Source organism: Colletotrichum tamarilloi (genome assembly GCF_030869305.1).
Source record: "Colletotrichum tamarilloi strain Tom-12 chromosome Unknown Scaffold_122.1, whole genome shotgun sequence".
NCBI lineage: Eukaryota > Fungi > Ascomycota > Sordariomycetes > Glomerellales > Glomerellaceae > Colletotrichum > Colletotrichum tamarilloi.
In genome coordinates this window covers 3,867-24,712 of record NW_026849505.1, presented here as the reverse complement: position 1 = coordinate 24,712, position 20,846 = coordinate 3,867, and the positions used below count along the sequence as shown (strand labels likewise).

At 46.5% G+C, this 20,846-nt stretch overlaps 7 protein-coding genes across 7 annotated transcripts; 4 read left to right on the top strand and 3 right to left on the bottom strand.

Moving 5' to 3' along the window:
* Positions 1-4,360: 4,360 nt before the first annotated feature.
* On the top strand, positions 4,361-5,530 carry CTAM01_14416 (uncharacterized protein; the record flags this gene model as incomplete). Its single annotated transcript, XM_060530417.1, has 3 exons — positions 4,361-4,792; positions 4,887-4,974; positions 5,064-5,530. The coding sequence occupies 3 exons, from the start codon at positions 4,361-4,363 to the stop codon at positions 5,528-5,530; spliced, it is 987 nt and encodes a 328-aa protein (XP_060374985.1).
* A 1,263-nt stretch (positions 5,531-6,793) lies between these two features.
* On the top strand, positions 6,794-7,207 carry CTAM01_14415 (uncharacterized protein; the record flags this gene model as incomplete). The annotated part of the gene is made up of 2 exons (XM_060530416.1): positions 6,794-6,898; positions 6,980-7,207. 2 exons carry the CDS (start codon positions 6,794-6,796, stop codon positions 7,205-7,207), a joined length of 333 nt encoding a protein of 110 aa, XP_060374984.1.
* A 1,449-nt stretch (positions 7,208-8,656) lies between these two features.
* CTAM01_14414 (uncharacterized protein) lies at positions 8,657-11,159 on the top strand (the record flags this gene model as incomplete). The annotated part of the gene is made up of 5 exons (XM_060530415.1): positions 8,657-8,884; positions 8,939-9,045; positions 9,109-9,317; positions 9,403-10,745; positions 10,806-11,159. The coding sequence occupies 5 exons, from the start codon at positions 8,657-8,659 to the stop codon at positions 11,157-11,159; spliced, it is 2,241 nt and encodes a 746-aa protein (XP_060374983.1).
* Positions 11,160-11,806: 647 nt separating this feature from the next.
* CTAM01_14413 (uncharacterized protein) lies at positions 11,807-14,545 on the top strand (the record flags this gene model as incomplete). The annotated part of the gene is made up of 2 exons (XM_060530414.1): positions 11,807-12,238; positions 12,299-14,545. 2 exons carry the CDS (start codon positions 11,807-11,809, stop codon positions 14,543-14,545), a joined length of 2,679 nt encoding a protein of 892 aa, XP_060374982.1.
* A 356-nt stretch (positions 14,546-14,901) lies between these two features.
* CTAM01_14412 (intracellular hyphae protein 1) lies at positions 14,902-15,446 on the bottom strand (the record flags this gene model as incomplete). The annotated part of the gene is made up of 2 exons (XM_060530413.1): positions 14,902-15,324; positions 15,387-15,446. 2 exons carry the CDS (start codon positions 15,444-15,446, stop codon positions 14,902-14,904), a joined length of 483 nt encoding a protein of 160 aa, XP_060374981.1.
* A 2,141-nt stretch (positions 15,447-17,587) lies between these two features.
* On the bottom strand, positions 17,588-18,847 carry CTAM01_14411 (uncharacterized protein; the record flags this gene model as incomplete). Its single annotated transcript, XM_060530412.1, has 2 exons — positions 17,588-18,250; positions 18,314-18,847. The coding sequence occupies 2 exons, from the start codon at positions 18,845-18,847 to the stop codon at positions 17,588-17,590; spliced, it is 1,197 nt and encodes a 398-aa protein (XP_060374980.1).
* Positions 18,848-20,194: 1,347 nt separating this feature from the next.
* On the bottom strand, positions 20,195-20,434 carry CTAM01_14410 (uncharacterized protein; the record flags this gene model as incomplete). The annotated part of the gene is made up of 1 exon (XM_060530411.1): positions 20,195-20,434. One exon carries the CDS (start codon positions 20,432-20,434, stop codon positions 20,195-20,197), a length of 240 nt encoding a protein of 79 aa, XP_060374979.1.
* Between the last annotated feature and the right edge of the window lie 412 nt (positions 20,435-20,846).

Here is a 20,846-nt window from a genome sequence, read left to right as displayed (position 1 = left end):
TTGTGCGAACGTGCGCGCGCGTACCCAGTTATAAGCGATCATTTTGTCTTCCCGTTTACATGAATCGGTCTGCAGACACGTTTGTTCCATGATAATATGACTCTCCGTCAGCGCATGGCCTCAAATAACTAATGTTCCAGGGATACGGGTGTTTAAGAAAGACAACAATGTAAGAAACACAACGAAGAAACCACCGCGTGCACGCATCGAAAACGTCGATTCCACACCCGTTTATCTGATCCGTTAAGCATTTCGCGCGACAACGTGATGTCGGTGTCGTGACGGTCTCGGTTTCTCGGTAAGTTCACGTTTTGGGTGCAGCCCAACCCGTCTGACAGTGTCAGGTGGCTTGCTTGTATCTTTGCCTTGGGTTGGTGGTGTCGAGTGACCTTGCCTACCCGCCCGACTAGTGTCTAACTCACCTTACCCTTCCTTGCTTTACCTTGCCACGTTTTTATTCCTGCCCTTGCCTTGGGAATATGACGTCATTATAGAAAGAAGCTCTTGTCTCTACTTGTTGTGGTTTATTTTTGGGTCGGAACTGGGTGTTGATCATGTGCTTGTTCTTTACGAAGTCGTGGGGGCCGGTTCCTGGTGAGGCTGTTCCTAGCTGCCTGGTAAGTCAAAGCACCCACTTTTGGGCACCCCCCCCTTTTGGGCACCCTAACAAAACATAGTATCTAAACATTAATACTAACTATAATTAATTAATTAACTACCTTCTACTACTATAATAATATAATTAAAATTCTTATTAAATAATTTAACCCTTATAAGTTAATTAGGACTAACTAAATAATTATTAAAGTCCTCTTAAGCTCTTTATATATTCTAAATATTTATAAACTTAGTATTTAGGTTTATTAATATACTTTTTTTTTTTTTAGGCTTTATATACTTAATCTTAGCCTTAAGAACTTAAACTTAGTACTAAGATATAGTTAATTAATAAGCTTACTCTTTAAAAACCTTTTTTATTTTTTTAAATAATAATTATTAAGTATTATTATCTAAACTAAGCTCTATAAATAGTTTTAAATAATTATAAAGCTCGCTAGCCTTTTTAAGAATTAATTAGTTAATAAGAGAGGTTATTAATACTTAGTTAAATAGTTTATTAATATTATTAATCGTTTATTTAGCTTTTATACCCCTTTTAAATAGTATAACTTATATAAATAGGATTATTAAATTAAAAAGTAGCTTAGTTATATTAAGTAGCTATAGTTTAGTTATTTTTTATTTATTTTATATATTTAATAACGTTAAACTAGCTAAATAAATAAGCTAGTAATAGCTTAAAAAGTACTACTTTTTAATAATAATAAAATTATTTACTATATCCTCCTTACTAAGCTCTTTTTTATAATAAAACTTAATAAGCTTAAAAATAGCTATATTTAATAGCTAGAGGATATAAAAAATATATAATAATAAGAATAATAAGTAGACGTTATTTTTATAATACTCTTATATATAGTGGTTTTTTTTTTTCCGGCTTTATAAGTACAAAAGATCGACCTTAACGGGATCACGCTTTTAAAGGAAATCACACGATATAGTATACTTTTTAACTATAATAATACTCCTATATAAATTTTATTATTATATAACTCCTATACCTATTTAATACTAATAGTCGAGGCTAGTTTAGCTTACTAAGCCCCTTAATAAAAAGGGTCTTAGTCTATAATAAAAATACTTCTTTTAACTAGTAAAGGGTAATCTCATTAGTTATTTAGTTATTATTTAGTATTATAAACTTCTAATTATTATAAATAATAAGTTAAAGGGGGAACTATTACTATTAAACCGACTTTTTTTTATAAATAATTAGTAGTTTAATAGCTCTATTATTAACAAAAATATACTTAATAATCGTTACTTAAGTACATAAACTAGGCTCTTTTTTTTATATTACTATAGCCTTTATTATACTTAAAACTAGCTTATTAGCTCCTTTACCCTCTATTATATTAGTTTTATTTATATTATACTTATTAACCTATTTAATACCGCTAATTTTTAATATATTAAATAATCTAAACTATAATTTAATTATATTAATAATAGCTTTATTAATATAATATAAATTTATTAAATAACTTTTTTAAACTTTTATTAATAAATTCTTTTTAATAAAAACGTTAATTTATCTCTTTTTAAATAGTTTAGTATCCCCTTAAGATTTTAGAACTTATTTAATAAATTCCCTAACTTATTTATAAATTAGTATAATACTTAGGTAATACTAAATTTAAATTTATTAAACTAGCTAGTTTTTTTATTATAAAAAAAGCTTTTAAAGCTTTATAAATACTCTTACCCTCGTTTAATAGCCTTTTTATTAACCCTAAAGTATTATTTTAAAAACCCCGAACTTAATTAAGGCCTTTTTAATAAAAAGACTATTTTTAATAGTATTAAGTACTTATTAAAGCTTATTTTTAGTATATAATATTATTACTTATTAGTTAGTATATATATTAAAAAGGAATATATTTAGACGATTTTTATAATTATTATATTAAATTAAAATAATAGGTAGGGTTTTAATGTAGTGGCTGGGAGGGATTTTTTGGGGTGCCCAAAAGGGGGGGGTGCCCAAAAGTGGGTGCTTTGACTTAAGTACCAAGTAAGTAGGCAGGGTGCGTGGTTCATCCTCGAGTCGCGCATCATCCTACGATAGGTAGAACGCGTACTCATCGCTGAGATTTTATTGCCTCGTGGATTTTCAAGACTTGTCGTCTTTGTTCATATCTCATCGTGTTTAATAAGTATAATAAGTACTTTACCTTATTCAAGAGAGATGGTACTCCAACTCAAACGAGCCTCCAACAAATGTGCGGGCTCACTCACTATAGTTCACGGTGTCTCAACTCCTGCTGAAGTGCTTTCGTATGAGAAAACCCCGCGTAGCTTTGTACCTCCCAAGCATAGCTCCCGCGAGAATCGGAAAGGGCGGGAAATGTAGCCCAACAATACCTGGGACTCTCGTCAGCCCCTTCTTTTGACTGGAAAACACAGGTTATTGATCGGACTAGTTTTGTGTCGCTAGAGGCTGAGTTGCCGACATACTTTGAGCTGGCATTTCAGGGCCATGCAACGGGAAGTATTACTGATGATTACTCATTAAAAGCTCTGAGATATCAAAGACATTTTTCGTGTGTCCAGGGAAGCACTTAACTCCCTCGGTCAGTGCATATACGTGTCTTCAATCACGCCAATATAGCAAGTCAAGCATGGATACCGGGGAGCCTGTTGTGGGAATACTATCAACTCTTTGCTTGTCATCCCGAGAAACTAGCTGTGACTGGCGCCCGGCCTTAGCAATATTCAAAAGAACGACACACACCGCGGGGTGTCCGCGCTCGTTACCACGAGCAGTAAGGTTGAAACTCACCGGAAACCATCCGCGATGGTGCCCGGGGGACGCTCCACAGCACCACCGGCCACGGAGCGGGGTCTTGATAATCGGCGGCCTCATATGAAGAGAAACGCCGTCGGGACGGGTCCAAGTGCCTCGCACCGATCTTGAGAGTCCCCCACCCCTCGACTCCCCAACAACTTTCGCATCCCACCAGGGGTTTCACTCCACCTCACTTAAGCTTGAACTCTCATGCTTAACAACAAACCTTACCCCCATAGTGAGCTGGTTGCCTTCTCGGCTCTTGCTTCTCACAACCCGATAGCTTATTGAAGTTAAGGCCTAGCACATGCTTGACGGTAATCAAAGGAAGTTGCCGAGAGGGTGGAAGGGAATGTTTAAGTGCGAATCCAACCCGGAGCGATAAGTACTGCCATGTGAGAAAGTTGTTGAGGGGAAGAGGAAACGCACTCAAGATATTGTCACCTCAGCCCATTCTCATCCCAGCATCTGCACACACGAAGCCGCGCTGGGCTACCAATGGTATCCTGGCCGGATCAGTATTCCTCCCCGACCAGGAGCAAGATCTGACGAGCCGCATGGCCGTCGGACTTTAGCTTCGTGATGGAATAGACCTAATTTCGCCTTTGTGGGTAGGATTTGGTTCCGCCTATCTTTTTCAGTCTTCAGTCTTGTTTCGGAAAGTGGGGCTATCGTCTGTCTCTAACGGTAGGGTTTGCATTATACATGTAAAGTCATCTCAAATGCGTTATCACCCTTCAGCTTCGCTCTCGGTACCGTAGAACACCTCAGAATGATGTATAAAAATGCTCAATGGCACGGACGAATTGTTATATAAAATGTTGCCCTTTGAACCAGTCTTATCACGAGAGCTTGCGCGCTTTCCTACTTGCCACTGTACATGTATCAAAGACACTCGAACTGAATTTCATTCCGACTGCAGTCCGATGCATCAAATTGGGCGCCATCAGCATGGCATCCTACACTCACTCAAGCAAGGGAACACCCGGCCAATCCAAACTCTTCCTCAACCCCGCGGCCCTGAGCCCCGCGGGAGACAGGGCTAACCACACCACGTTCTGGCGAAACCCCAAGGTCGGGAACATCTACCGTAACACCGAGTACATCACTGCTCCGATCACGCAGCCGCTGCTGAATTATTGCGGTCTGACAGAGGATAAGTTTGCTTCGCTCACTGAGCCTATCGAGGTGCTTGATATGTGCTGCGGTGCAGGCGTTGTCTCGGCCTGCATTCAGGAGATGCTGAAGTCAACAGGGCAAGGTGTGAAGGGGCTTGTGAGATTGACTTGCTCTGATTCTAGTGGCGGTCAGATTGAACATGTCAGGGGCCGAGTTGGGAAGGACGGCTGGACGGATACGACGGTGGTCCAGGCGGATATGGCGGTATGTGACAGGCTCCCTCCCAATATGGGTAGTTTAGAGTCTCTTTGTACATGAATGGTTGATGTAACAATGGATTCTTTACTGACTACATCAGAGCTTACCATTTGAGTCGAACAGCTTTGACTTCATCGTCGTTGGCATGGCGTTGATGGTTGTCGCTGAACCCTATGCGGGTCTAGCAGGTATGTGCGCCGCCAATGTCTACTGTCAAAGGATACAACACTGTCAAGGAGAAACATCGTTCCCTGGCCTGTCACTGATTTATTAGTAGAACTGTACCGCGTCCTCAAGCCAGGCGGCCGTATCGCGAGTTCTACATGGGCAACGGAAGGTTGGGTCTACGATACCCGCGATGCCGTCGCAAACCTTAGCGTCCCCGGGCAGCAACCGGTGCCATGGCCGCAGAAGTCATGCCATCTGACCGGACTTTGGTCACCTGGCGCATGGGATGATCCCTATTTCGCGGCTGCCATGTATAATGCTTCGGGACTGACTGAGATTGACTCGGAAACTCTGGCCAAGCCTATCACTTTCAGAGATCCTGAGCAATTTTGTATTATTTTTCAGGCGCTGCTTACGGGTACCGTTGAGAGATACTGGTCTGAGGAGCAAAAGGAAAAGTTAAGGCACAAATTGAAGCCTGTCATTGTTGAGTATTTGGGGAAAAAGTACGGCGGAGGGCCGTTTGAGATTGAGAGGTCTATTGTACTCGTTAGCGGGACGAAGGCAAAAGTGTGAATCCTTTGATATGGCAGTCAGGATAAATGAGAGATTCGGTGTAACAAATTCTATCCTGCCTGTGCTGGTTGCAGTGAGATCCATGCGAAAGCTCCAAAGCAAGCTACTACTTTCCGAATGGTTTGAGTCGTTGACTAGTGAAATTGTACACTTCCCAATCCCGCTAGATGTTCAAATTGGACGAGCATACGTGGATGGCAAAGTTTATGGTAACATATCATCAGGAAGTTCGCAGATCTCGAGGCAAAATGGGTTCAGACAGAAGTCTTATTAGTAGGCCATGGACAAAGCCAGTGGAACTGATGTTGAGAGACGCTGACGACCTCTGGACTAGAGAACTTCATTCCAGCGTAGGAGTGAGAGTACGAGAAGAAACTTGTGCCGATTCTGAAGATTGGGTAGGTGGTTTGAAGGCAACGATAGTGGGTATGCCCCGATTGACTACGGATCTGGAATATGGTCATCACGTCCCAAAACGACAGGTAGTCTTGCGAGCAAATATAGCTCCCAATACTCAGGCAAGCGCTACGGAAGAATGAACTTTTCAAAGCCAACACAGTCGTCTGAGCAGCTAATGAATTATTATCGAGCCCAATGATACAATGATCGCGGCTTCGGCAGCTATCTACGCCCGAGTGAAGTTACCGACGCCGATGCTGAGATCTCGGGTACGCTCGCAATACCTGCAGCGATCGATGCCTTGTCCTAGGTGCCAAGCACCTGTTACGTGTCTCTCAGCTGATTCCTCTCCAAATATCGTTACGGCGATATGTTGAGTCAAGGCAAAACTAGAATATTTCCGTAGTCTGGTTTCATCCTGGTGGGCGCTAGCGTTTCTGACTCTGTATGTTTTATGATTTAAGCTTCAACGGAAGCTCTAAAGGCGCTGAGTGGACAGTGCACTCGAGCGAAGAGACCGTGGCTGAGGCCTGAAGAGCAACAACTACCGAATCAACGCGCGCTAAGGGAAAGTTTAATCGAACGTACATGCGAACGATACCCTTTGGTTAGAACCACTGTATCTGGGCCTCTGAGATATCGCGAGTAAGTTGGGCGAGGTTCTTTAGAAACATGAAGAGGTCATCGGCATCACTGACTTGGACTCTGGAGAATGGTCTACATAAGACTTAGAGTGCCCCTGCCTTGGTTTAGAAGTCGTATCCGAACGTTCCCATCTCCATATTCCCACCAGTTTTCAGTTGACCGTCACTTGACGCAAATTTGACAAACCTATCCGATACACGAAATTGAAGCAAGGCAACAATGCGGCTTCAAGCCCTACTACTTGCTAGCACGATCGCTCTTGGAAGCGTCGGAGCCGTGGTACTGAGTCTTCCTAGGAATTCAGCATTCGCCCTGGCAGCACTGGTATGGGTCCTTTATGAGCTACCTACTGCAAATAATTCACCGCCGTGATCCGTCCAAATCGTGCTAATCAACCTTGCTTAGGCCCCTAGTGTTGCCTTTGCGTCTCCCACACAACTTCTGACGCGAGCAGCAATGAGTCCTCGCGAAGAGGGTTTGAAACTTGAGGATCGTGCGAATCGGGGACCGCCCGGTTGTGGGCGTGATCCAGCCACCTGCCAAAGAGACCAGGCCTCGCGATGGTTCAACGGCGGGGTCTACGACCTCCAAGGTCGACGAGTGAGTGACAGATCTACGAATCGGTCAAAGTGAAACGGTTAAATATATCATGGAGGCACACGAATAGACTATCATTACAGAACATCGCCACTCTTGAATGCTGAGATTGCCTCTTTTCCTCGATGTTTAAGAGGAAAAAAAAAAGAAACGAGCGTAAAAAAGATGAGAAGTCTAGGATCACGATGTTGACTTTCGCAAACGATTCCACTGAAATTGCCCTTGTTTGGAACGTCGATGTTCCAAATGGCTGCCTGCTGTCGTGACTGCACTCGAATAGGAGCCAATGGAAGCCCCCATGTGCTCTCACTGGGCTTTCGAGATATGTTGAGGTACTCCAAGAGCTTCCAGCCAATCATTCACAAATATTTGTCATCGCCTGGTCACTTCATGTTAATTAGAAGTGCCGAAGCATGATGGCCATGCGATTGGCTTGGAAACCTCCATCAGGTTGGTCCCATGAAGGCGCAGCACACAAGGCGAACCCAGAGGCAGACTGCCGCAGAGCCTGACTTTACCCCTCGTCCTTCCCACAAAATTTCGTCAATCTTCCTATAGCAAGATCCTCCCTCTCGTTGGCATTCCCTCGAAAATTTATCTTCTTTTCTCCTGCGTGTCGTCTCAGGGCATGGCTGAATTCTTTGGAGTTGCCGCTGGAGTGGCTGGTTTTGTGTCCCTCATGGCACAGATTGGTGAGGGCGCCAGCAAATTGCGAGCTATCCACGACAATGCGGGCAAGGCTGCGACCGATATCAGCACCCTTATCCGAGAACTGGATCTCTTAACATATGTTATGCAGGATATAATTGCGCATGCTTCTAATCGCAATGATTCTGTGGTTCAACATTGTCAAGCGGATTGCGACCAAGTTGTTCGGGATTTGAAGTCTCTGATCGCGAAGATACCTCCAACATCAAAAAGCACTGCAAAGAACAACGCGCGCAAGTTCCTTGCTTTCCAAGATTGGAAAGAAAATGTGGTAGCTTTGCAGCGAAGTATTAGGGGGGCGAAGATCAATCTAATCCTGTGCGTATCATAATCGTTTGAAGAGGCTTCTGCTGCCTTTCAATCATCTAACAGAGTGTGACTATCAGGATCACGACGCACAGAAACTCGAACGAGCTGAAAGAGTTAACCCTAGTCAGTCACCTTCAAACTCTGCCATCGACAGCGAAACCTACCCAAGAGCGGGCCTCAGAGCTGGTTCTAGCGACTGCTTCAGACCTATCCCAATCTCCAACCGCCTCCGTTAGCAGAGTGCCAAGAAGAGAGAGATTGAGAGCCAGACCTAAGGGAAATTGTCTCTTGAGACCATGCTCTTGTGCTTGCCACCGCACGAACAGGACAACACATCGATTCTGGGCTCTAGAGTATACCCCTTGGGGGACTTTCCAGCAGAGCTGCGACCTGGAGACCTGCAACACGACAAAATACGGAGCTTCAGTGAGGCTTGCGTTCTCGCAGTTTGGCATTAGATGGGCAGCAATGCTTGAGGTTTATGCTATCACATCCGCGGGCAGGTTCTCGTTTCGTCCGAACCTCGAAGTGGAGCAAATCGTGCCGTACACGTCTCCAGGTTTCGAGATTATATGGAGGTGCGAGACTTACAGCATTGGATTCGAAGAGGCTAGTGAAAGTCTGAGACAGCTCTACAGAGCAGACCCGCAAGGTTTCAGACGCCATGTGAATCCAGGTGGGAAATCTTATATCGAGGTAGGTTTTCCAGAACCTAAGTTACGGCCATATCCTGACAAATGATGGCGATAGGAGGTTCTGAGGTACCCGTGGGCGATGGGAACACACCAGACTCAATGGAAACTACTAAGACTCTTCATGCAAGAATTTGGAATGGAGAAGGGGACTGACAGTGCAGCGTGAGTAAAACTCACAGACTGGGAGCAGGAGAAATGGCTAAAATCAATGATTCGTCATTACAGATTTCTTGTGCGATGCGCGAAGTGGATTGGCGAAGGCCCCCACTTGGACTTGTTAGAAATTCTTCTCGATCTGGGTTACGACATCTCTGGAGTTGTTGGGGATTTCCAAGACTGGCCGGCACTATCATCACCAAACTGGATTTCAGAAGGACATGTTCCTGACCCATTCTTCATCGAATACTTCCAAATTGTGTGCGAATACAACCAAGGTAAGCTCAAAAACCAGCTTACTTAGATTCTCTGAGGAGAGGAAAGAACAATGACGTTCGATGGGTCCTAACATATGATACGTAGGATTCGCTGGAATGACACCCCTCCATGAAGCTGTTCTACTTGGGTCGACGCAAACAGTAGCCAAGTGGATCTCTAAGTCCAAAAAAGATGAGAAGAATAGCCTCGGGCAGACACCCCTTCACCTGGCTGTTTTGGACCCTCACACCTTGAAAGCACTCATCAAGTCGGGACATGACGTCAACATGACTGACATCCATGGCATCACACCTCTAATGTACGCTGCTGCGGAAAATCAAGAAGAGTCCGTCGCCCTGCTTATTGAAGCAGGAGCCGACATCGAAGCAGTCGACACCGAGTATCGCAATTTCCTACACTTCGCCGCCGTCCGTCATCATTGGATGCTGATCTTCAAATTCCTTGTTCGACTGGAGGACGTCGCCGATACAAGAATTATCGAGAGTTGGGCGGCAGACGCAGTCTTATTGTACCATGTTTCGTACCCTAACAAGTATGAAAAACGCGAAATTTCTCTTCATCAACTCTTGATGAAGTGTAGTACGGCCAACTTCACTTTCGATGATACGACTTCAGGAACTAAAAATAATTGTCTCCTACATTATGACACCAGCGTCACTGATCTCGAAACTTTACTGCAGAATGGTTTTAAGCTATTCAATCACATGAACAGCATGGGCCAAACTCCTCTGATGATCGCCGCTAAGTTCAGTAAACCTGACTTGGTCAAAAAGCTGGCTGAAGTTGGAGCTGACATCAACCTCAAAGATCTACATCATCGAACGGCACTACACTTCGCTCTTGTTCAGGTGCAAAACAGCAAAAGGCACGGCTTCTGGACCGCTATGGAGACTGTGCGAATACTACTAGCCCACGACGCGAGTGTCTTCACCAAAGATGGCTGCAGATGCCCCTGCTCATCTCCTGGCCGACTCTCGGCTGTTGACTTGCTGAGTTCTTCCAGCTTTTGGTGGCAAAGAACCTGGGGCAAATCTCCAATCGCGGCAATGGAGCTTTTATGTCTCGTATTGGAATACAGAGGAGTGCAAGAAGGCAAAGACTTGCTGCTCTCTTTCCTTCGGTGGGAGCAGCATGAGGAGCTTGGAATGTCCCATCTTTGCTTCCAGCGTCATCCAGCGGATGGCCACTATGGCTTCATTGATTCATCTCGACCACTCCATCTACAGGATGAAGAAATCGACGCTATACTCGACGAAGAATCAGAATTCCTTGACATTCTGGAAAATGAAATGGAAGATCTAAGTGCCAAAGACTTTGAGCACTTGCTCAACGACTGGTTCAATCAGATGAAGAGCAGACTTGACAGACTGGTTGAGCAGGAAAGCAGATCAGACAAGAAATGTGTGAAAGGGAAGGAGGAAGCCAAGGTATGATGGAAATCTACCCCAATGTGCCATTGTTTACCAACACTCATGTTTATCGAACAGCATGGCCACCAAGTAGATTACAAACGCGATTGCTTCTACCACATCACTGTGGTAGCCGCAGATTGGCCGGACCCTACAAGCGCATTCAGAGATGCTTTGGCTATATACATCGCTTGGATCGAGCACGAATACAATCATGGAGCCACTGCACGCTTGATTGGACCATTTCACAAGGATTGGTACTCTACTAGGACTTCAATGGTTCACAAGTTTATCGAAGTCTTCGGCATACCGAGAGCAGAGATTGCATACGCGTTGAGACGCTCGGACGTAATTATTGAGGAAGAAAGGTATGGGCATGTCGATATTGAGCTGATCATAGAACACTTTCTTCGGTCTGCTTCAAAGTCCTAATGGATTGATGATCGTCTCGGAAGGCAACATAAATTCCCACCCTACGAGCTGGCAAAAGTAATTCCATCTGAGAATATCAATTTGAATAATTTTCTTCCGTGGTCCCTTTTGTAAAATCCGTAATTTTGAAAAAAAAAAAAAAAGAAAAAAAAAAAAAGAGTTGTTTGGGTCGAAGAAGATCTGGATAGTACTCTGGGCGGGCACCATATCGCAGCAATACTCATATCCTTCACGACCATCGTCAACTGCAGAATTGAAGACGGATTTGATGACTGCAGCTATCTTGGCGATACCATGTTGTGTCTAACCGTACAGCAAGAGAGTGTAGCCACACATGATTTGTCGAACTCTAATAGCGTGGTTGGCCTCCCGCAATTACCTTGCTGCAGCATCAAGGCTGCGCTGACATTTTCATCTGGCTCTTTCACTGGCTGTCGTGAGGTTACCCCTCTTCAACCATTCCGAGGAGGTGTCTGCTGTTTACTACATATATCTCTTTCACACTTCTCGCTCAGAACATTTCATCCCCCAAATTTCACCGCTCCGTTGTGGCTTAGAAGAAACACCCTACATCGGCCAGTCGTCCAGCAATTGAACCTCCCTCCAGCCCACTCTAGCAGCCATTCATGATCTGAGCAATTTTAACCATGGCAAGTTGGTTGGAAGTCAGAAAGCGAGCGACGGCACCACCATCAGCAGCAAGATGCCGGTTTGATCTCAAAGGATGTTGCCGCTCAGGGTCTGACTGCCCATTCGTCCATGAAGGGCCCAGAAAGTCGCCTGCATCCGGAAAGGCCGATGCGGTCCTATCGCCAGTGATCTGCAAGTTCTTTGCAAAGGGCTTCTGCTCCAGAGGCGATGAATGCGCCTTCCATCACATCTATCAAACCGTGCCGTCTGGCCCATCTCACGAGTCTGCGCTGAGAGGCGTGGAGCCCACTGGATCAGTAGCGGAAGACTCCCGCTCCAAGATCCCCTGCGTCTTCTTTGCAAAGGGAAATTGTAGAAGTGGCGTCAAGTGCGCATTTTCTCACGATAATGTCCCAAGAGAAGCAGCATCAGCAGCAAGTGAAGTTGCGGTATGTGGAACCTTAGACTCATCAAGCGACCGAAGATGGGTGCTGACTTCCTGCTTCTAGCTGCCCGAACCGCAAGAGAAGTGCACACGTGAGCTACTAGGTGCCTGGGTAAACTTTGGCCCAGGCGCATCTGTCGAGAAGCTATCGCTCTTCTCCGACTTTTCTTCCGCCAGCATTCTCAACCTACCCGCTCAAAGCGATGTTGCAGCAGTATCACGACTCCTGAGTCGATTGGGGTTCGACATTCCAAGTCTCGCCATTCGCGCAAGACCTCAAGGCATAGGGGGCTTGATGTGTGCTATCATCCGGGCAGAAGACCCTGACTTTGCACAATCACTCTACGAAAAGTTCAAGAATCCTAAGATCGAAGAAATATCTGGAATACCAGGATTGAAGGTCGAAGTGCACAAACCTCTCAATCTTTATACAAACAAGGGGTTCACCCACAGGGTAAATCGCAAGAAAGTCATCTGCTCCTGGCACAAACCAAAGCAACTGGCTTGCTTGACCTTTGGTTCCGAGTCTGCAGAGAGTGAAGTCCGCAGTAAATTTGGAATTGGAATATTTACTGTGCTGGGAGCGAAGGTTTCTTATGCACCAAGGTCGAACGCGCTACATCACCGACAGGGGAGCAACTTGGGAGTGCCATATTCAGCCAATTCGTCACCGAAGTTGAGACTATACGTTCCACCACAAGCTACGAAGGACGACATTCTCAGCATGATTCCTCAGAGACAGCGACCCACAAGTGTAAAACTTGAGGGACTGCAGGACCTGGACAATACCAAGAGCGAGGTCGACTTGGTTGAAGCTCTACTCGTGGGCATTGGACCATTGGAGACGAGACTCAAAGCGGATGCAGACTCCGTTGGCAAACGAGTCAAGGCGATGGCTCGTTTCTCGGACGAGGCAGATGCTATGACTGCGGTTAGGTTGCTTAACTCTAAGCCCTTGCCATTCAACAAGGACGACAGACTCAGCATCAGTAGAGTTCATTCTGCAACCTACAAGATCGCGGATCACATCTTCAGCGCGGTTCTTCTAGACTTCGAGAAAACTGCTCAGACTTTCCGCTCGATAAGAGTCAACTTCAAAAGATTTCCACCGGCAAATGGCTACGTCACACTGAGACTCGAGAGTGAAAGGGGAGTTGATCTCGCGGTAGCTGAGACTCACATAGACAAGCTACTCGAAGGACGCTTAGTATACGATGCTGGAGGCAAGAAGCCCCTCTGGAGTCCATCTTTCAATAATAAATCACTGGCGAATCGACGGCTTCGACCCATCGAGGGGCAGCATAAAGTGGCGTTTCAGTGCGCTCCGTCCAAAGCCGAGATCCACGTCTTCGGCTCGCTCGAAGCCTCGCAGAGAGCTTGCGATGCATTGCTACAGTCTTTCAGCGACAACCCTTCCACAATCCACTATGTACCGTTGACCTCTGAGAGTCTGCACTGGGCCATCAGGGGAGGATTCAAGGCTATCTGCGAAATCCTGGGTGAGGAAGCTGTATCCCTCAACATTCTTGAGACACCCAAAAGATTGGAGATCATCGGTCCGCGAGCTTCTTTTGACACGGCTATGGATATCTTGGCCAAGGGACGTTTACCTCAGGAGCATGAGACAACCGCAGTAGCAGAGGAATGCTGTCCGGTTTGTTGGACAACGGCTGAGACCCCACTGAAAGTCAAATGTGGACATGTGTACTGCCGTGACTGTTTCGAAAACTTCTGCCAATCGACCGTTGGTAACGGAGAATCGGGCATCCGCTGTCTGGCCGACGAGGACGCTTGTAATGCCTTGTTCTCACTCCAGGAGCTTCAAGACTCCCTGTCATCGGTCACCTTCGAAGAGCTTCTTGCTTCCGCGGTGACGAGTCATGTCAAAAGTCGCCCGGATGAGTTTCGCTGGTGTCCAACCCCAGACTGCCAAGCCATATACAGACCGACATTGCAAGGACCGCCAAAAGTCTTCAGCTGCCGAGGGTGCTCAAAGACCATTTGCGCATCATGTAACGTCGACCACCGCGGCAAGACCTGTACCGAACACAGATACGTCACATCAGGAGCAGCGGCAGATGCTGATAGGAAGTTCGACAAAGTCAAGAAGAAGCTAGGAATAAAAGATTGTCCTAGATGCAAAACTTCGATTCAAAAGTCGGACGGCTGCAACCACATGACTTGCAGCGCTTGCAAAGCACACATCTGCTGGGTTTGTCTGGAGGCTTTCAATGATTCGAAGCCTTGCTATGATCACATGAACAAAGCACATGGTGGAATCTTCCCAGATGATGCGCTATACGAAGCATGAAATCGAGACGAGAAGGGAGGCCTCAGATCAAAAGCGAATTGAGTAATTTGTCGCGTACGCGGGAATTTTTCTTCACGAATATGTCAAGCATTTGAGATGGAATTACTGCCATAGATTGTCCTTTTCTGTGTTGGTAATCTAGCCTTTTCCTATCCAAGACAGGATGAAATCACTACAGTGACTTATTCGTTTTGAATAGGCTTTTACAACAGGAACTCACGTCACTGAGCACGTCAAGCAAGACCAAAAACGTGCCAAGAATCGCTTTGTGTATTGATATTTTCTAGCCTCACTATTGCTCACTTCTCAGGTAAACATGTAGTTCGTGAGGTCCTTGTCGAACGTCCGCGGAGCATTTAGCAGACGGGGACGTTGATGACCTGGCCGACCTGGAGGCTCTCGGGAACGACACCGGGGTTGGCACCAGTCAGGGAGTCGGTGGTGATGCCGAGGCTCTGGGCGACAACGAAGAAGGTGTCACCAGACTTGATGGTGTAGGTGGCAGCGCCGCCAGTGACGCAGGTAGCGGTGCCGGAAGGCTTAATGCAGGAGGTGTTGTCGGGCACGCAGACGTCGACGGGGACGAGGAGGACCTGGCCAGCGTAGATGACGTTGGGGTCGGCCAGCTTGTTCTGCCACGCGATGTCGCAGATACCAGAGTTGTAGCGCTGGGCGATGATGGTCAAGGTCTGGCCGGCCTTGACGGTGGTCTTGTGGAAGTTGCCGAGCTTGCCGCAGGTGGCGGAGGGAGCGGCGGCAGCGGTGGTGGAGGTGGCAGTCTAGGAGGTTGTGTTAGCGCTGGTGTCTTTTCAAGTCGAGACTCGCTCGGCAGGTTACTTACGGGAAGAGCAGCAGCGAAGCTGGCAGCAGCGGCGATGACGGTGAAGATGGAGAACTGCATTTTGGCGGTTGAAGTTGATTAGGTAAGAGATTATTGGTGATTATTCGTGTTAGAAAGAATGGACAGACTTAGAAAGTCAAAGTGGTAGGCAGGCTTGTGAAAGAGTGACAGAGTGGGTTGGTGAGAGCAGGACAGAGCAGACAGACGGGAAGCGATGATCACGGCCTAAATACAAGTTCACCTAAAGCACTGGGACAGAATACGAACGGTTGCACGGTTGACGAATAACACCCGAAAATGCCGAGTCCCAACCAGATGGCACGAACACAGAGATGGTTTCATCAATTAAGATTTCTCACTGTTCGCCGGTTCCCGAGTTCATCGCATGTAGGAAATGAGCTTCATTCTCACTTGTGGGGGCCATTGTCCTGTGGCTAATCACCGCGAACCTTAGCTTGGGGAATTGGCTTTTGACTTGACTGAACTCTGACTCTCAAAGCCTTACCCCTGTAAGGCGGACTGAACATGTGCACCCAGCGAGTCATTCGTCACGATGTGAGAAAGTTAATTATACAACATTGTGATTATGAGCTTCAATCTGTATTTGATTTCAATGCTGAGAAACGACTGTATCACCACTGAATCGACCATTTGGCTATCCCACCGCGCATCAATGGATGTGGAAAATATGTTGCTGATCGACTGAATGGTTGAAGCTGTTATATGGACACAATATCTCGGACTTTGTAAGCGGCGCGGGTGGCTCGACTTGCCACGTTGTTCATCCCCACGCCGACCCACTGCGTTGTTGAAATTATCAGCGAGTACAAGAGTCTTCTTCTAGCAGGGGCCACATCATATTGATTTGCTACACGGTTTGTCCGGCTTGCTTGAGATGAACGGGCTGACGACCTTGCTTCATTGAGTCCCTGACTCGGCGGCAAAAGGCTTATTCTTTCCCGCGCGCGCTAGGACTGTGAGTGTGAGCACTAGTCGCCTCGAGCAGTGACCGGAATTTGACGAGAGTAGGTGCGTTGCGAACAGTCGACTTGCGAGCTGTTACAAATTCAGCCCGGCTGGAATTACAGCCGGCTCGGTTCTCACAGAGCAAGGCTTAGTAGTCTTAAACTTCATGTCACTGTCCGCGCGGCGCGCGGTGCGGGCCCCGGTCAATATTATTCGGCGCTAGCTCCCATTTTGCCTGAAGAATCGGTGACTTTATTGCTCCTGATAGTGGAGAGGAAGACGAGGCGAGCTTGGGGCACGACTTTGAATTTCTGCCCTGGGCATCTAACCGGCAGAAAGACGGCTTCTTTCTCTCCCAGCCTAAAAGAAAAAAGTTGGACGGCAACGCCGATGTCGCGCAACTGCTCATGCGTTTCGAGATGAGAATTGGGTTAGCAGAGCGACTGGACAACGCAACGAATGGTGCAAAACTGGCAACTCTCCACGGTAACAATCATTGCCGGGATCTGGCAGACGACGGCGCTTAGAGGATGTTTTTCGGACTTCAGTTGCCTTCTATAATCACCTTCTATGAGCAAGAATTGTCAGGTTCAGACTACACACCTTGGCTATAGTGTCCTTCTGCGGCGCGAGGTCAGAGAGACACAGAAAATGCGGTGGGATTGTCAGGAGTTGACCTGTCAATTTCAAAACGGAAAGTTTCGGACCAGAGTATAATATCTATTGGTATTGGAGGCTCCCCTAACAGAATTTGGCTACAACAGCATCGACCTGGCTAGAGCGCAGTTCTGTGTGCATGAGATGACTCTTAATGGTCTAAGAAATCAACCGTGATGTTTTTGACTGCAGCGTACATGCATAATATCCTTATGAGGCTGAAAGGTCGCAACAGCCCAAGCCCTACACATAGTTGCTGTATGGTTGTGTTGAAGTCTTGGGGTAAGAGTCTGGGGTAGACATACTCAGCTCTTGGCAACCGCCAAGTTAGTGCCATCGATGTTACCCTGTGAGTAATAACAATCTTCATCGACAGGGCACTCAAAATTCGACCAGTAAACTCCTACATTGATGAGCAGGTTCCTCTTGGTGACATGGAGGAATCATCTTCCAGGTGCGAAGGCCTTTGCCGGGGTAGCTGATGCAAATTTAGAAAAAAGATCTTCGCTTCGGGCTCTCTGATTTATTCTAAGTCTACGATATCGTGCCTTTTGTTATCACGCAAAATCCGTGATATGCTAGAAGACATCTGCCCTGTCCCATACATTTCTAAGCCACCCCGTTCGATACTGCAAAAGAGATCTCTTCAGAAGCTGAACGCGATCTCGATCCCAGTACAAGAAGCCAAGCTGCCTCCATGCTTCAACGGTGGCTTTCACCCGATCCAGCCGCGTGCTGTCTATACCCACGTGGTCTGGTGAATTTTGCAGCAACTCTGAGCCCCATCGGCGGCAATCTAAACCAGCGTGCGCGTCGACCCAAGCAAAAGGAGGGTCTGTTTTCAAATCGCCAGTGGTGATTGCCGGTAGCCTTCTTTCGTAACCGTATATCACATCTCGCAGCCGTCTAATCTCATATTCATGGGACAAGAGCGTGTGGAGGGTGAGGTCCAGCTGTGAGGAAACCACTGGGAAGTACTCCAAAATATAGTTACTGGGTACTTGGTGACCTCCCCTGAGAATTTGATGATCCGAAAGGCACTTTAACTGTGTCAAAGAAGCCGCAAAGATCTTGATTGTATCTTGGCCCATGGTGAGTGCACGGCTTAGTATATGTCGGAATGCCGTAATATCGTAGAAAACATGTGTATTTTGCAGGTTCAACTCATCTGAGGCATCAAGCGAGACGAAGAATTGATGTAGTTTGCCTGCAAAGTCGTGAATTCCAGCGATTTGCTCTATCTGGCAAGGCGTGAAGCATTGATTGAAAATTGCCCGTACTTCCATCGTTGTCTCTTCACTTACGCGGTCGCGACAAACTTGTGTAAGCAATTGATACCGCAAGCATGCAAGCACGAGCCGGTCTTCTTCATCTTTCGTGAGTGGCTTGGCTGCTTCTGAGTCCAAGGTCCATAATTGCTGTCGCTGAACTTCCGTATACAGAGTGACAAAGTCCCGGGCTATAAATTCGCATCGCGTAGCCTCGATTAAATGATCAGCAGATATGGATGATATGTCTGCTGTGCCTGCGTCGAGGTCTTCCCGAAACATCGCATATAGCTTGGTGGCGCTCACCACCTCCCATGCATGATTGTTGCCAGACTGACCAGCTCTTGGGATAACTGCAAGAGCCACAGCATCTTTGAGGACAGCAGCAGCATCGCGGTGAACAATATGTCGGATGACGCGCCTTCGTTCCGCTATGAAGAATCTCCGCAGCGACGAAGACGCATTGACAAGCGTATCTAAATCGCTCAAGGATTCGAGGAAAGAAATGATGCCCAGTAGTATATCTGCAGGCAGATTTTCGAGCGCACTTGGTGGTGGATAGTTGATCATGTTGCCGAAATTGCGTTGAGTATTTGCAGAGGCCAAGTCGCACGTAACTTTTCGCGGTCGGAAACTTACGGCTGCTCCTTTGTTCTGGCGCGGATGGCAATTATCCGAAGAGCCGAAAACATATCGATGCACGTGCTACAAATTCGCGAGCTACCTTAGACAATCAAGCATTAATGCCGGGCTAACGCGTTTCACGTTGTTTGTAGTTCGCCAGATATCCACAAAAGTCAGTAGCGATAAGGAGTGGGAAAAGCACTGGCATTGCTTCGAATAAGGAGAGGTTTGCGAGATTCATTACAGTATTCCAGTATCCTAACGAAAATCAAGCGAGAATAGGCACAAATTGAGTTTCACCTACTGCTTGTTGGTTCCTCCTTCGCTACCAAGGGTCTCGAGGCATTCTATATATCTTGACAACTATAGAAATTTAGTATGGAAATGCCTCGTTTCTTAAGGAACACATTCATGTCATTGTTGTTCTAAGATCGTTCTGCGCCAGCAAGTCTCGTGATAGGCACAGAGCGTTCGCGTCGTCACCTAGATGTAGATACTTCTCTAAATAGATTAAGAATCGCTCAAGATGGGTGTTCAGAAATACGGCATGACCGCTGGATGATTCTGTTAAAGCTAGGGACTTTGTTTCACGAAATCTAGTCCTGAATCCGTTTAATCCATGTGAATATGAATCCTGACATGAAGCAATTCCATGCGATCAGATCTATTTCCTACGAGCCAGAGAGTTACATGATCAGGATGTGTGAACCTGAAATTATGTACTTATCGAACTCGTATGCCCAAAATCTACTCATCAGTAATTCTTTTGCCGGAACAGCCCGTACAGATTCGTTGATGAGTCTAGCAGTCTTACCACGAGGCAGTCAACAATCAAGATTGAAGCACCGCCCGTGATACATGTCATGTCATGGATGTAGGCTGTGTGGCAAACTCTGCTGATTCACATCAGACTCACCCTGCAAAACAACATAGGTGCTGCTTGCATTCAAAACTGAGTTTGCTGAATCATATCAGCAGATCATGACCTTAGTGAAAGGTAATGGATCGACGCCGTTTGACTGATGAGTCTACATGATGACCAATTCTACACATTCACTGGAGCAAGTCTGATCCTAGCCGTTTCCAATTTGCAGCTAAGTGTATATAGGTTGCAGACCTGACTGGACATTATTGACTCTCTCAAGCTTCATATTCTCTGAAGCTGCATATGAGATCGCAAGGACAAAGAATTAGTCAGTCAGGAGTGCCCAAGATCAATGAAATCTGATCTCAAGCCGCACGTCTCACAATTCCATCGAAGTCAGATATAAGATTTACATCAAGCACCCATACTCAGAATAAAGGATGTGCCACAAATACTACTTCACTGGCGAGCCCGAATGCATGCACTTGGGTGTTTGCTTTCCAGACGAACAATGTCAACGTGTCAGGGATGGAGCAAGACCATGCCCACGAAACACCTGGGTTCACCAGTGGATGAACGGCGTCCTCCCGGTCGAGGGCTTTTGTCGCGATTGCCGCGGAGAAGGGCTGGAAGGAAATGATGTCGTTGAGAGACCAGTGCAAAGTCATAGACAGCGGCAAAGACGACGGGAACAACGACGGGAGGAGCCTGAGCTGTCTGATGAAATGGAGGGAGTTTGAGGAAGTGGAAATACACTAGCGATGGTAGCTGTAATGCTGAGGCTGTCGAAATTTACTTCTAGTGTTGCTCAACAAGGCAGGTACGGCGAGCTGAATATCCAAGACAGAGTAATAGCGTCTCGTCATAACTTTCGGAGATGGCGAGTGATCTCTTTTGAGCTATTCACCTGCGTGAGAGGGTGAGGTTTAGGAAGGCGCTTATTAGCCATCATACGTCGGCTGCACGCCGAGACATTGAAGTGCCATTGGCGCGTCGCCCGCTCGCCTTATAGAGTAGGTGGCGAGGCTTCAGCTGGGCGGAACGCCGTCGGCGTAGCTACCTTGCGGCGTGACACGCTGG